At 42.3% G+C, this 15,566-nt stretch overlaps 1 protein-coding gene across 9 annotated transcripts in view; it reads left to right on the top strand.

Moving 5' to 3' along the window:
* The window catches only part of MAGI2 (membrane associated guanylate kinase, WW and PDZ domain containing 2), a 1,490,397-nt gene extending 1,476,021 nt beyond the window's left edge, over positions 1-14,376 (top strand). For 7 of the 9 annotated variants that reach the window (XM_054559585.2, XM_054559586.2, XM_063726096.1 and 4 more), the window contains one exon: positions 11,501-14,376. In XM_054559585.2, coding sequence (XP_054415560.1) covers positions 11,501-12,177 — 677 coding nt within the window. In that variant the 3' untranslated portion in view covers positions 12,178-14,376. The remainder of the gene's footprint in view (positions 1-11,500) is intronic. The other 2 variants (XM_054559587.2, XM_063726100.1) reach the window with 1 other exon arrangement.
* Positions 14,377-15,566: the final 1,190 nt, after the last annotated feature.

Raw genomic sequence — 15,566 nt, forward strand, 5'->3', positions numbered from 1 at the left:
CTCATTGGGCTAAGGCTCATCTTGAGCCAATGGTGAGAAACACAGAGGCTTGAAGCTATAAAGCAAAGTAGTGGTGGAAATATTCTTTCCAAAAGGTGTAATCAACTTAAAAAGGTTTCTTCACCCAGGTTTAAAAATATCAGCACTATTAAGTTTTTCCATTTTAAAAATTGAGTATTATTTACATACATTAAAATTTACCCTTTTTGGTGTAAATTCTATGAGTTTCAAAAATACATAGTTATATCATCACTACCATAATTAAGATATAGAACAGTTTCATAACCTCCTAAAATTCTCTTATCCCCCATTGTAGTCAAGCCTACTCCTACACCCAGCCCTGGAAACCACTAATCAGTTTTCTCTCCCTTTAGTTTTGCCTATTTGAGAATGTCATACAGATGGAATTACACAGTATGTCACTTTTTGAATCTGGCTTCTTTCACTAAGCATACCTCAGCTGAAATTCACTCACGTTGATTGTATAAGTCGCTTGTTCCATCTCATAGCTGAGAACTATCCTGTTGTACCACAGAGTGCTTATCCATTCACCAGCTGATGGACATTTTGGTGGTTCCCAGTTTTTGGTGATTATGAATAAAGTCACCATAGAAATCCGCATACAGGTTTTTGTGTGAACACAGTTTTTATTTCACTCAGGTAGGTACCTCAGAGTGAGACTCCTGAGTCAGATGTTAACTAAATGTTTAAGGATCTGCCAAACTGTTTCCTAAAGTGGCTACTCTACCATTTATTCCAAACAACATTGTGTGAGAGTCTTAATTGCTCCACGTTCTTGCCAGTTATTTTCAATTGTGTCATTGTTGTTTAATTATAGCCATATAGGTATGCAGTGGTATCTCACTGTAGTTTTCATTTTTATTTTTCTACTACTGATGTTGAACATAAAAGATGCTCTTTTATGTGCTTATTTGTCCATCCACATATCATCTTGGTAAATTTTCCATTCGATAATTGGATTCAGGCCGGATGCAGTGGCTCATGCCTGTAATCCTAGCACTTTGGGAGGCCAAGGTGGGTGGATCACAAGGTCAAGAGATCAAGACCATCCTGGCCAACATGGTGAAACCCCGTCTCTACTAAAAATACAAAAATTAGCTGGGCGTGGTGGCGTGTGCCTGTAATCCCAGCTACTCTGGAGGCTGAGGCAGGAGAATCACTTGAACCCGGAGGTTACAGTGAGCTGAGATCGCACCATTGCACTCCAGCCTGGTGACAGAGCGAGACTCCATCTCAAAAAATAAAAATAAAAATAACTGGACTCAAACTATTAATTTAATGGCTAACGTGCATATAACATCCATATAGATTATTTCATTTGCTCTTTACAACTCTGAGAAGGAAGTATGGCAGGTATTGTTCCATTTTACAGGTGAGAAATTGAGGCTGAAAATGTTACATGACTTCCCAAGTTCACACCAAGGGGCAGAATTAGAGGTGGAAGCCAGGTCTCCCAGTTGCCAATCTCTACCACAACTTGCTGACTTGCTTCCTAAAGACAAGTAGGACAAATCTTGACTCAGCAGGACTGTGAATAGTCAGCTGAGGCTCCAAGTGACTGAGTGCCCTAGAAAAAATTATGGAAAGGTAAAGCCTGTCCTTCCCTGCTGTGTGACAGATGCTTCCAACCCCCTTACTTCAGCAAAACTTCCCTGTGCTTTATCTCCCTTCTCTGGAGTCTTAACTCTCAGCTACCAATACTTAAAAATACAGTCTAGTGAGCAAATCTCTGACTTCCTTGCCTTTCTACCACCAGAGTAGAGATTTCTGCACTTTAACGGGGCCTTTGAGAGACACCACTTCTTCATGCAGTGGTTTTCAACACGCAGTGGTTTGCAGTCTGTTCTGTTAGAGCCTGGAGCATCCCAATGGCCTAAAGGGCCTCTGCGGTTGGGAGTCAGGGTGGGTGGCAGCAGGCTTTGGGTCCTACTTGACTAACCAAAGCAGATCCATTTTTATCTGTTTTACATATTGGGCTTTCATTTAAAATCGTATTTGAGCAGGAGGATGTGTTGCTTTCTAAACAGGTCTGAAAACCACTGCCTCAAAGCTTGTCTTTAAATATTTGAGGGGAAGAATGTCTCCAAGCATCATTCAAACACTTAACACATGCTTGAAATAAATGAACCAGCACATTTCTCATAGATTCTCTAATGCAGATTTTACTCATTCAAACTCATCCTTAGGCACCCCCACATTCCCAAACCAGTCCGGGATTTTTTAAAATCTTAGAAAATAGACCTGAGTTTCCTAACCTGTGCTCACACCTCTCGTGAGTTATACCAAGATGTTGCCTCCTCTTAGCCCTCAGAGTGTTCAGAAAGGGTTTGGTATCTTCAGACCTTGATCATTTTCATGTTTACTCCAGTGCACTGTCCAGGTATCATCCTTTTCTGTATGTGTCCCAAGGTGGAAAAGGTTGGAAAACCTTATTAATACAACAGAGTAGTGTTTTGGGCTTGCGCTCTAGAGTTAGTCAGTTATCCTGATTCTCACTTACTAGCTTAGTGGTCCTGGCAAATTGCTTAATTTGTCTACCTCTCAGTTTCCTGATCTTTGAAATGGGGATAATAGCAACATAGTTCTTTTTTTTTTTTTTTTTTTTTTTTTTGAGATGGAGTCTTGCTCTGTTGCCCAGGCTGGAGTGCAGTGGCACAATCTCAGCTCACTGCAACCTCCGCCTCCCGGGTTCAAGAGATTCTCCTGCCTCCCGAGTAGCTGGGATTACAGGCACGTGCCACCACGCCCAGCTAATTTTTGTATTTTTAGTAGAGATTGTGTTTTGCCATCTTGGCCAGGCTGGTCTCGAACTCCTGACCTCAAGTGATCTGCCCGCCTTGGCCTCCCAAAGTGCTGGGATTACAGATGTGAGCCACCGCACCTGGCCTAATAGCACCATAGTTCTTTGAACTGTTACGAGGATTAAAAGATAATGTACATATGTGATCCACGCAGCAGAGTTCCTAGTACATAGAAGGCGCTCAGTAGATAGCTGCTCCATTGTTAACAGCCCTACCTATCCATGAGATTTGCCCTTTTGGCCATAGAGGTAGCTAAAACTTGCCACAGATTCATTGCTGCACCTTTGATTATGCTTTCAAAATGAATATAAATGTGAAGCTTCAATAAGCAAATACCATCACCATTGTAAAAGTTATTAATGTTCATAACATCTAGTTTACATCTCTGGTAATGTAAGTGAAACAAATACATGTTTGAAGGCCATTAACGATGGCTCCATACTTGGAAACAATGCTTCAGAAAGAGCAGATGCAAAGTAAAACCATTTGTTCTGCAATTTTTAAGGTACTTTTGTTTATATTTTGTTACAAAAAGCAATCACCTTAGTGATGGCTGAACAGATGCAAATGAACCTTTACAGTTTGAACACAATTCTTAAAAGGTTTTTGAATGCCAAATGACTTCACATTACTGTCCTTTGATCTACCTTAATCATTTTAGTATTTGCCTGTAATATTCTAAATTAAAAGAAAATAGATTTCAATACAACCACACCAGTATTGTCTAACCCCAGACAACTGTAGGTTGCAACAGGAAAGAGTTTTTATAACAAATGGCACTAAATTCATGGATATTTTTACAGAATAATTCTAGTCATTTGAGCAGTAAAAGTATTTATGTCTCAAAGTGACTCAGTGTCTCCAGTATCTAATATATTTTCAATTCAATCCAGCTTCAAGGAATGTCACTGTGAAGATATTTTTTTAAGTAGATAGTACTATCCCTGCCCTTAAGAAATCCAATTTTATTGTTCTCTGATTGCAGGTCATATTCCTTTTTCTTTTTCTTTTTTTTTTTTTTGAGATGGAGTCTCACTCTGTCGCCCAGGCTGGAGTGCAGTGGCATGATCTCGGCTCACTGTAACCTCTGCCTCCCAGGTTCAAGCGATTCTCGTGCCTCAGCATCCCGAGTAGCTGGGATTACAGGCATGCGCCACCACGCCCGGCTAATTTTTGTATTTTTAGTAGAGACGGGGTTTTACCATGTTAGCCAGGCTGGTCTTGAACTCCTGACCTCAGGTGATCCACCCGCCTTAGCCTCCCAAAGTGCTGGGATTACAGGTGTGAGCCACCGCATCCAGCCTGCGGGTCATATTTCTACCATTTTCACAGATCAATGCTCTAATCATAGCAACTGTGTCCAAGGTTCAAACACAAATGGCGTTTCAGAGTCTCCATTAGGAATAACGATGGACCCGCTTCTGACAATCACTTTAGGTGGAAGTTTCTGTTATACTGCCCCAGAAGAAGACATGAGCCCTCATTTCTCAATCAGACTAGCAGACAGTAAAGACATTCAGCGTCAGTGTTTCAGCTGAGTTTGTAGAACATTACCCAATTCCGAAAGCCATTCAATGCCCCTTAGCTACCAGCTGTGTGGCCTTGAACAAGTTCCTTAACCTCTGTGTCTCTGTTTCCTCATCCGCAAAATGTGTCAGTTTACATGTATTAACATGAGTTAATACATTTCAAGGCCTTCAAAGAGTGCCTGGCATCTAGTAAGTACCTCAGTCAGTGTTAGCTATTGCCATTATGAGTAGTATCAATAGCAATAATGCTCCTGTTATCTGCCTGACCACTCTAATCCAAAACGCAGTCGTTAGGCCCTGGGCTCATGCCCTGCAATGAGAGTAGGAAAGCAATGCAGGAACTCTTATTCATGGCTTTCGGAAACACCCAGCCTGAAGCTGGATGCCCTGAGGCCACTGGTGAGGTATGGGACAGCTGACAAAGTCTCTTTCCTCACCCCACCTCCAGCCCCACCCTAATCCCACCCTTGCCCACAGTCTCTGGCTTCCTTCTAAGGGTTTTCTTGTTTATGTTTTGTTATAAAAAGCAATCACCTTGGTGATGGTGGAACAGATGCAAATGAACCATTATAATTTGGGCACAATCCTTAAAAGATTTTTCTTTCTCAACCTCTGTGTCTTCAGCACAGGATAAAATTAACTCTCCTTTGATGTGGGTTATGCTTTCCTCTTCTGTACAAATGTTTGCTGGAGATAAGAGCTGTATGGGAAAACCAAGAATACAGATACTTATTTACTGCAACAAGCAGTTTATTCCTATTGGGTCAGCTCTCTGGTTTTACCATCACTTTGGTTATATATCATAAACAAGCTGTTGAAACACAATTTCTGTAGATGAGATTTTTTATCTCTGGCATATGAAGTGAAGGAGCACATTTTATTGTTTAATATTGCTGGGCTCCTACAAGATAATCTGAGAAGCCATACATCTTTTAACTAAAACATAATGGGGTATGTGTGATCTGTGTCTATATATACTGATATGTACTTATGGATTAATCAATCTGTTTTCTAGGAAAGATCCAAACTGGCTAGAACTGACAATAGGAAGGGTAAGAAACTTGATCCTAACTTAGGAGAGGGGCTTGCTTCTGCCACAGTGGAATATAAGATATTTAGAGTCTATCTTACCTGTGGGTTCATTGGAACATTTTCTGGCATGTTGGTTAACAACTTCCCAGGGACAGAGCTCCTTTAAGTAAAGTTATTACTGCATCATTAGAGCTCATAACAAGGGAAACAACATCCATAAAAATTCAGAATTCGACTTTGCGCCCTGGGAATCCGAGCTTCTCTTCATCCCTGTCCATCCTAAGGGGCCTCTGATGAAAGCTGGGAACTCTTCCCAGTGTATTTCTGTGGCTGGCTTCCTCCTTGTTCACTCTCCCCAAACTTAGTCATTTCCCCTCCAGCTTCACATACACATTACCATTTCACCACCATCATCCTTCTCAAAACTGATCAGAGTTCCAAACACAAACCTGTTTTTGACAGATTATACTTTAAATGAAAATCCTTTGCCCTGAAGTGTTTCCTCAAGTCAGCATTTGGTTTCAAGTCTTCCATTTCTCTTTGTGGAATATATGTATTCACTCATCAAATATTCATCAAGTACTTATTTTTGTGTCAAGGGCTACGCTAGTTATTAAGTACACTGTGATAAACAAGGCCAATGTGGTCATTGCCCTCATGAAGCTTATAGCTAGCATTGGAGACCCATGCTTATCAAATCAGCAAGCAAAAGTATAATTACACATTATAATTACTACAATGAAATAAAATCGAGAAGCTGCTGAGGGGGGTGTAGTATCTACTGTAGATTGGAGTTCTCTGGGATGATATTAAGAGCCCTGAAGGATGAAAAAGAACCCGCCATGTTCTTTTTAGATAGTTGTGCGGAAGCCTTCCTCCAGCAGAGAAGTCAACAATGATGTCCCAGGATAGAAAGTGAGCTTGGAGCATTTGAAGAACTGAATGAAGACCAGTGTGGGTGGAGAATAGGCAATGAGGGGAAATGAAGCTGGGGAGGCTGGCAGGGGCCAGATCATGCAGGCTTTTTTAGGCTATGTTAAATCATTTTGGATTTTGATCTAAGAGCAGTGGGGATCCATTGAGTGTTCAAGCAAGGGAATGGCATGATCTAATTTATGTCTCAAAGAGATTGCTGTGAATGTTATACAGATAATCACTGGAGGTGGGCAAGAGCAGAATGAAAGAAGAGTGGGTTCTTGTAGCCCATGTGAGAAATGATAGCTTGGCAGGCCAATCCCTTGAGTAGGGTAATTAGGTTAGTTGCCCTGGGGAGGGTATGTGGTTCATGGTAGACTACACTTCTCTTTTCTGAATAGCACTGAAATTCATTTTCAAAATTTCTGTCTTCAACAGTATCCCCAAGGGTTTATGAAAGATGTCCACACCTGGCCCTCTTTCAATTGTGTCTTCAGCAGCTCACATTGGTTGCATCCTTCCAGGAAATCCCTATATTTTGAATTAGGGCGGTGAAAGTGAAGGTGAAGATAAGTTGACAGAGTTCACATATATTTGAAGATAAGACTAATAAGTCTTGCAGGTGGGTTGTATTTGTGCAGTAAGGGAGAGAAAGGAATCAAGGATGACTCCAAGTGATGACTGTACCATTCACCAAGATGGGGAAATAAGGGAGACAGTGCAGGATAGGCTTGGGAGGAAAAGATTTCTATTTGGACTTATTAAAGAAGCCGATGAACTGTCCAAGTGGACATCAAGAAGGCAGATGGATATACCAGTGTACAGCTGGCAGAGCTCAGCAGAAACATTTGGGAGTATTGTTGTATAAAAGCTACATGAATAATGAAAACACCTAGGAGGGAATGCAGAGAAAGAAAACTATGTAAGACCAAGCCCTAAAGAAGTCAGGTAAAATAAAAGGAATCTGCAAAGTAAATTGAGGAGAAACTGCCAGAAGTAGGATAAAAAGCAGGAGAATGGGGTGTCCTGACAGCCAAGAGTCCAGTTTGTTAATGGAAGTAGTCAGCTGTGTGAAAATGTGGTGAGATATAGTCATCCTTTAGTTTCTGGGGGATTGGTTCCTGGACCCCCACAAATATCAAAATGCTCAGATGCTCAAGTCCCTTATATGAACTGGTATAGTATTTGCATATAACCTACATACATCCTCCCAAATACTTTAAATCATCTCTAGGTCATTTATAATACCCAACACAATGTAAGTGCTATGTAAACAATTGCTGTACTGTGTTTTTAATTTGTATTACCTTTAATCGTTGTATTGTTATTTTGTATTTTTTCCAAATATTTTCCATCCTCATTTGGTTGAATTTGCAGATGTAGAACCCACAGATGCGGAGGGCCAACTATGTTAAGTTGAATACAGAGTACTCTGGATTTCACATCAGAAAGGTCATTGGCAACCTTGACTAGAGCAGTTTCACCAGGGTGGTGGTGGAGAGGGCAGGCTGAGGAAGCCAGTTTGGAATGAAAGGATTTTCCTTCTTAATTTCAGCCACTGAGCCTGGGGACATTGGACAAAGGGGCTGCATAAATCCCAGCAGGCCAGATATGGCTGATTTCATCCTTCTAGGATGGGTCTCTATTATTTCTAATTGTAGTTAGAGCATCTCAGAACATGAACGATGCTGTGTAGCACATCTTCCTTGGCAACCACCTCATAAATGAACATGATCACACACTTTAGCCAATGCCCAGGTCCAAAAACGGAGAAAGGGAGGCAAGGAAGGAAGGAGGGAAGGAGGGAGGGAGGGAAACAGGTAGGCAGGCAGGTAGGCAGGCAGGGAGGCAGGCAGGGAGGCAGGGAGGCAGTGACGCAGGAAGGAGAAAAACATCGTCTGAAGGAAGCAGAACTAAATTGAACTCTTCTGGTTATTATATGTCAAGATTTCATAAAAACTAGATTTTCCAGTCTTAGAGAAGGGCTCTTCCTGTCCAGCACAATCTGTGTCACCTTGCTGACGCAGGTGATAGGGCAAGGTGGGATACGGGCTGCCTGCTGAAGAGGCCCCTTGTGCTTTACAGAGCTTTGCAGGCTCGTGCCTGGACAGACACCATATGTTTGGAACTGAACTGAAGAGTTCCTGTGCAGAAAAATGAAAATATTCAACCACTTATATAGATATCCATCTTTTAAATCACTTTATGATATAGTAAATCTTAATTTCTTGTTAATATTTTTAATCCGTAGTGACTTGAACATTTTAGCTTTTAGTTTCTCCCACTGTTAAATGTTTAATGATCTATAAACAAACTCTTGAGTAACTTTTATAAATCTTTGAATTTGTGAATAATTTCACCTTTTACGATATGAAAAATCACTAGAGGAGGGAAAGAAAAGAGTCTCCCTGAATCTCAGAAGTAATTTGAAGCCAACTAATGATGGATGGATGAATATTTTTTCATTTTTCTGGATAGGAACTCTCCAGTTCAATGCCAGATATGTAGTAAGATGTTCAGAAATAAATGCTAAATCTTCTGCTTAAGGACAAGATCTGGTCCCTGTTGGTTGGCAGTGGCCAGTGTTCATGCCCATTTCACATACTTTAATCCTATTCACAAGGTAACATCTTGGGACAATTTCTAAGTAAAAAGAGTAAAGAAACCCAAAATTTTACTCCTAACTGGCCCATTTTGTAATTTTGGTCAAGTTAGTTAACCTCTCTCTGCTTCAATTCCTCCTTCAGGAAATGGTGTGAGTAATATCAACCTTCTCCCTTTATCTAAAAAGTAATTTGAGCCCAGCTAATTAACTCTACCATATGTGATGTAATGATGGGGAAAAGAGCTATTAAAATGTGAAATATCATTACCATGGTCCAAGTCAGAGATCACTCTTGCACAAGCTACCCTCTAGTTAGGCCTTTTGAAGACCACTTTTTAACTCTTCTAAGCTGTATCTCGCTAGATGGGTGGATTGCCACCACCTATCATTTGTTAGTCTGATTTTAAACTCTAACCCACCCAAAAGTAGAACACATTCTCATTTTCATTGGATATATTTGCCTTTGAGGATTTCAGACTATTCCTTAAAGTAACCAAGGATACCTGAGGTGTAGCAAAACGACACCTGGGAATCACAGCACCTGGAAATGACTGCCTTATTGCACTTATTCAAAACCTCACCTGAAAGGGTACTAGTTAATGAGGCGGCTTCCACAGGATCCCAATCCATAAGTAGGCAGCAGATGGGGTACAGAAGAAAAATATGATTGACCCTCCCATTGCAAAGTGCTTTCCCTTATAAAGTGTACGTCTCACATCCGTAAAGTTGGATATTTTATCCCCATCTTATAAAGGAAGAAATTGAGGCTCAGAGAGATTTAGTTGTTGGTCCAAAATCACGTTGCCAGCAAATACATGCCAGAGCCAGGATTAGATTCCAGGACTTCTAGGATTTTACCGTGTGAAAATGATAATGGACATCAGTTTATGGAAGGAGGAAGGTTAACATTATGCCCAAAATGTTCCATTCGAATTTCACATAGAATGAGAAACGTTTTTGATTTGCCATTCTAAAGATGGCCAGAATTATTGGGAAAACCATTGCCACTGCCCTTTTCCTCTCCTTATTGCTTTATAAATCAGTATCAAAGGTACTATATAAGAATCCTCAAGTTTCAAACAAAGTAGACCCTGGACATTAATGGACTGAGTATGCACAAGTATCCGTGACAGCCTCTGACACTTTACAGAGGCAAGAACTTGAGTCACATGCACTGAGGTTGCTGTGTGGGACTGAATCTTTTAGCTAGTGAGGGAGGCTCACCTGGCACCCAGAATTCAAATCTATCAATGTGGTTTCTTTGTTCTCCACTCATGACCATATACCAATTCTGTGGAAGAAAAATTACACTCTAGAATACAAAATTTGAGCATTTCCAAGGTCATGAGACATATTTCTTACAAATATCAAGGATTCACAGTAATTGGATTTCCCTGCTTTCATTTCCCCTTAGTGGCCAGAAGCTCCAGGGAACTGTTGTTGCTCACAGTAGCAGCTAACTCATCTCAGATTCCTAATACATCTGTCCTTCTACTTGGCTTCTGACCAGCTGTTGCTTTAAAAAAAAGTCATCTCTCATTTTAATCATTGTTTTATATGTGTTTTGATGTTGTCAATTGTCTTAAATCCTTTTTGGAAGTAGGTAACTTAAATCCTAAGTAAATGTTGGAACTAGACTTCCTAGAAAGAATTATCTTAGTCCTGGGGCCTTCCATAATGTTAGAAGTACTAAAAAGAATTAAGTCCCATCCGGACTTGGCAAAGAAAAAAAAATGGAATTGAGGACGATTTTTTTTAAAAATGATCGTTTTAAAATGTATTTATCCAAATTCTGAAACTGACAGCAGCTAGGAATATGCTTTGAGTGACACCTACTGGTTGAGAACGTCACATCCCAACTTCGAGAGAACCCAGACCAGTGTTTCTCAAAGCTTGGCTCTAAACCAAGCTTGTCCAACCCGCCGCCAGCTTTGAATGTGACCCAACACAAATTTGTAAACTTTCTTAAAAGATTATGAGATTTATGCATGGACCTTTTTTTTTTTGAGCCCATCAGCTATCGTTAGTGTATTTTATGTGTAGCCCAAGACAATTCTAATGTAGCCCAAAGAAGCCAAAAGATTGGACACCCCTGCTAGGCCACCTTTTTCAGAATGGGTGCCTGATAAAAATACAGAGGACTTCCTGGGCCCTGTGCTGCTGAAACCTCCGGGCCTGCTCCTCCTGGGGAATCTGTATTTTTCACCACCACCCTGGTGATTCCAAGGTCTACTCGAGTTGGAGACCCATTTATTCAAGGGCTGTCAAGTGAGCTGTCTACACAGGACTGTCATGCCCCAGAACACCCCCCGGAAGTTAGCAGGGCCAAGGCGAAGGGATTAGGCCTGGGCTTCGCGTTGGCCTCCCCGGTCCACGGAGGAGGTTCGGGGCGTGGGGGCTAAGCAGGGCGGAGGGAACCCCCAAATCCCCGGGGGCGCGGCCGCTGCCCTCTCGGCAGTGAGGGTGGGGGTGGGGGCGGCGGTGGCTCCGGCCCCTGAGAGCAATCGCCCCAGCTGCCTGCCCCTGTTCCCGGCGTAGAGAGAGCACGGGGACGTCCTAGGTGCGCCACTGCTAACGCCTGTGCTTCCCGTCCACAGACGAACCCGCCCCCTGGAGTTCTCCCGCTGCCGCCGCCCCAAGTCTGCCGGAAGTAGGCGTCTCCCTGGACGACGGCCTCGCTCCATTCTCTCCATCACATCCAGCCCCACCCTCCGACCCTTCCCACCAGATAAGCCCAGGCCCAACTTGGGATATCAAACGGGAACACGACGTTAGGAAACCAAAGGAGCTTTCAGCCTGCGGCCAGAAGAAGCAGCGCCTCGGGGAGCAGAGGGAGCGCTCGGCGAGTCCGCAGAGGGCCGCGCGGCCGAGGCTCGAGGAGGCGCCCGGCGGCCAGGGGCGGCCCGAGGCCGGCAGGCCCGCCTCGGAAGCCAGGGCGCCCGGGCTTGCGGCGGCAGACGCGGCGGACGCGGCGCGGGCGGGCGGGAAGGAGGCGCCCCGTGTGGCGGCGGGCTCCGAGCTCTGCCGGCGCGAAGGCCCGGGGGCTACGCCGGCGTTCTCCGGCCCGGGCGGCGGCGGCGGCGGCGGCGGCGGCAGCGGCGCGCGGGAGGCCGAGGGCAGGGTGGGTGCGCGCGCGGGTCCCCGGCCGGGCCCGCGACCCCCGGGGGGCGCCCCCGCGCGCAAGGCCGCCGTCGCGCCGGGTCCCTGGAAGGTGCCGGGCTCTGACAAGCTGCCGGGCGTCCTCAAACCCGGCGCCTCGGCCGCCAGCAGATGAGCCGCGCGGCCACGGCCAACCCGCCCGCCCCGGCGCAGGCCGTTCTTCTTAGGTTCCGTCTCACGGCGTTTTAATTTATTTTCACTGTCACACGCATAGATCCACGAGGCACCAAGGCCTGGGAGCATCGACGTGAAGTCCCACGTGTCCGGTGTGCTTGGGCGGCATCGCGTCAACGCGCAGACCTAAACTGATCCTAAAGCCCCCGGTTCCCTTGTGGGGGCTTTGGCAGCTATGGAAGAACCAAAATAACGTGAAGAACATCACAGAGAGACAGTGCAGTGTAGCTTTAGTTTAAGAAAAAAAAATATTCCTCCCCACTGCATGAAGGACTTGGATGTCATCCAAACTTTATATCAAGAAACAGGACAAAGTTAAGAGCAATCACAAACTGGAATATCGCCTTAAAAATCAAACTGCACGGAGCAAGCTGAAACTGAGACAAGATTATATCTTTTAATTGATCTAAAGCGTTGTAAATAAATTGTTCTCGACATATCTAGACAGGGGTTAAAGGGTTTGACACATTCGGAACCGTTCACCCATGACATGTTTCCATGGCTCACCCTTGGCATCCATCCTCGGTGTTAGCAGCAGCGTTCCCTGCCTCCTGCAGGATGACTTAGAAATCTAGTGAGTTTCTTGGTGTGATGCCATTTTTATTGCCCTTTGTGTGATCAAATCATATTTCTGTACATTTTCAGTGGTAGAAAAAAAGGTTTTAAAAATTGTATCCTAGGGAACAGTTTGCCATAAGTCAGAATTTTGCAGTTTAGCTCATAGATCTTAATTGGTTTTTCTCTAAAATATGAATTTTATAATTGAAAGACCACAATTTGTTTAATCAAGATAGGCAACGCTGCAGTTCCTTTATGAAGAGGCTTTTCTGTCTTCCCAGGCTAGCAGAAATGGATAGCTTCTTTGTCAGCAATGTGATTTCACTTATTTTATTGTCTTATTTTAAACCCTGTCTCCATGACTTCATTTGCACTTTGACAGAGCAGAGGCAGAGTATTTGTCTTATATTTCTCAGATTATATTAAAAAGTTACAACCAATTTATTTTCATTAAAGAACGTGAGTCTTTTTAGCATTCCTTTCTCCTTTTGTTTCCATTAGTTTCCTTTCGTCTTGTATTCTTTGCCACTTTATTTTGTTAGCAACTTCTACATGTTTATCTTCATGGATCTATGATTGACCTCCTAGTAAAATTCTAAGCCTTGCCTTTCTTCCCTGCTGTTTTAGCATTTCTTTGTAAAATGTTAGCTTCAATTAATTAGCCATTGGTACTTACTGTAGCTACACATATTAAAAGGCAAAGCGTTTCTAAAGGCAATTTCTTTTTAATATGCCCTGAATGAATGAGGCTTCATCCTTTCCATATTCTTACTCTTTACAGGAGTTCGAATGCAAATAAGCTTCACCTCCCGGCACTTACAGTCTAAAAAGTAAAAGAGGCGATCAGGTCCATCTCAAAGGTCACATGTAATAGCCTCCCTGGGCTGATCATTCCCTCTCCTTGTAATTGCAGTATCCTGAGTAGCAGTTTAATTTTCATCAAAAATCGGAGTAGTTTAGCTGTTTGACAGAAGGAGAATAAGGTTGAAAGCCTCAAGTGAAGGATCTTGCAGCTTGTAAAAGCAATTTCCAAAAATGAAACCCATTCATCATAAACAAAAGCACAAACACATGTAGCAGTTTATAATGCTTTTGGTTTAATCTCAATTAGTCTTTCTCCCCTGGACTAGAAATCCAGTATAGTTTGCCATTAATTTATTGAATCTGGTTTTGGACAATGCTTCTGTAGTGTAGCTGCACGTCCTGGTACTGTATCCTCTATTTTCCATGTATTACAAAAGGAAAAAAAAATTGAGATTACACTGGCATAAACTCTAATTTGCACAGTTCACAGCTACTACTTGTGCAGTAATTGCTTTATGCGGCTGTAATCCATAACCTGTGAAGACAGCACATCATCTAAATCCCATTCCAAATAATATTTGTGTAGTGTTAGCTGTGAATTTACCCTGTACAGCTGTATCTCTATAAATATAATTCCATGTATTAATAGTCACAGAAAGACTGTAAGTGAGCAACTATTTTTATGAAACGCACCACTATGGATAAATTAACTTTTACAGAAATCTTGTTTACTGTATGATATTCTAAAACACTGTCAAATAAAATATATATCCAAAAATCTTTTCTTTTTCCAACTATATAGGCTGTGTGTTAATTTGAAATAGATTATTACTGGGGGTTAACTTAGTTTTTCAAAACTGCAGTTTTCATCGATTTTATTTTTTGAAGTATAAGTTTTAATGCCCCAAATAGGACTTTTTTGAAACTTGAATCTAAAAGCAGTGGCATTACATGGGAAAGATCATTGGCTTTTTTGGCCTAAGTAAACAGTTTTCTCAGTCTTGTTGATATTTGCTTGTCAGGTTACTACATCATTTATGAATTGGCTGTATATTTCTGTTGCTTGCTACATTGATCGATAATTTACCTTTTTTCAAAAAGGATTTAAAGTATCCATCTATAATAAATTCCATCACATTTTTTCCTTTTAATTCTGAAATTTTCTCATGCAAAATCCCAATGAGTTCATGCAGAAGCCAACATAGCAAGCAGCAGTGAACTGGTCCAAAATGAATGGTTGAATATAGCTTTTGTCATGTATTGCGATGCCTGTGGTAGGAAGGGAGAGCTCTGCTTGGCCCTTGGGTGATTACAACCCTGCCATCGAGGAGCTGACGATCGGAAGGAACAGTTCAACACTAATCAAGACTCCCCCTCTCCACCTGTCAGTAGGAGGCCTAAAGTTCCCAAACTGTCAGTCTTTCATTCCAATACAAAATTTTTAATATCATGCATCATTTTTATAAAAGGAAAGAGGTGATATATAAAATGGAACACAAAAATTAGGAAATTTGTAACACATGTAGTTCTTTATGAAGTAATCTGAGAATGGGCCAGTGCAAGCTGAAAAAGACCTATACAAAAATGTTGTTTAAATGGAATATAAATATTCATCCTGCACTACTTACTTTAAAATAAGAAATACAAATTACTAAGACACCAAAAGATAGGAAGCCAGAGATCAAAGGACTAGGATAGGGATAAGGCAGGAACTAGGGGGAAGCCAGCAAGGCCCCTGCTGGCTTGAACACGGCCTTATCATGAATTCATGTCTCCAACGTATAGGCAGGAGGAAGCTCTGAACAGAGGAGGGACTCAGATGGGGACTGGCCAAAGGGCGAGTGTGCCCTCCTCTAAAGCTATTTGTTTGTCAAGTCCAGTACGGAACAGTATTCCACCTTCTCAAGAGAAGGAAGAAAAAAAAAATCAGGTCTTTATTTGAAATGTTTTGGTTTTTAAAGTTTGACA

This window comes from Pongo abelii, chromosome 6, assembly GCF_028885655.2.
Source record: "Pongo abelii isolate AG06213 chromosome 6, NHGRI_mPonAbe1-v2.0_pri, whole genome shotgun sequence".
In the NCBI taxonomy this organism is placed as follows: Eukaryota; Metazoa; Chordata; class Mammalia; order Primates; family Hominidae; genus Pongo; species Pongo abelii.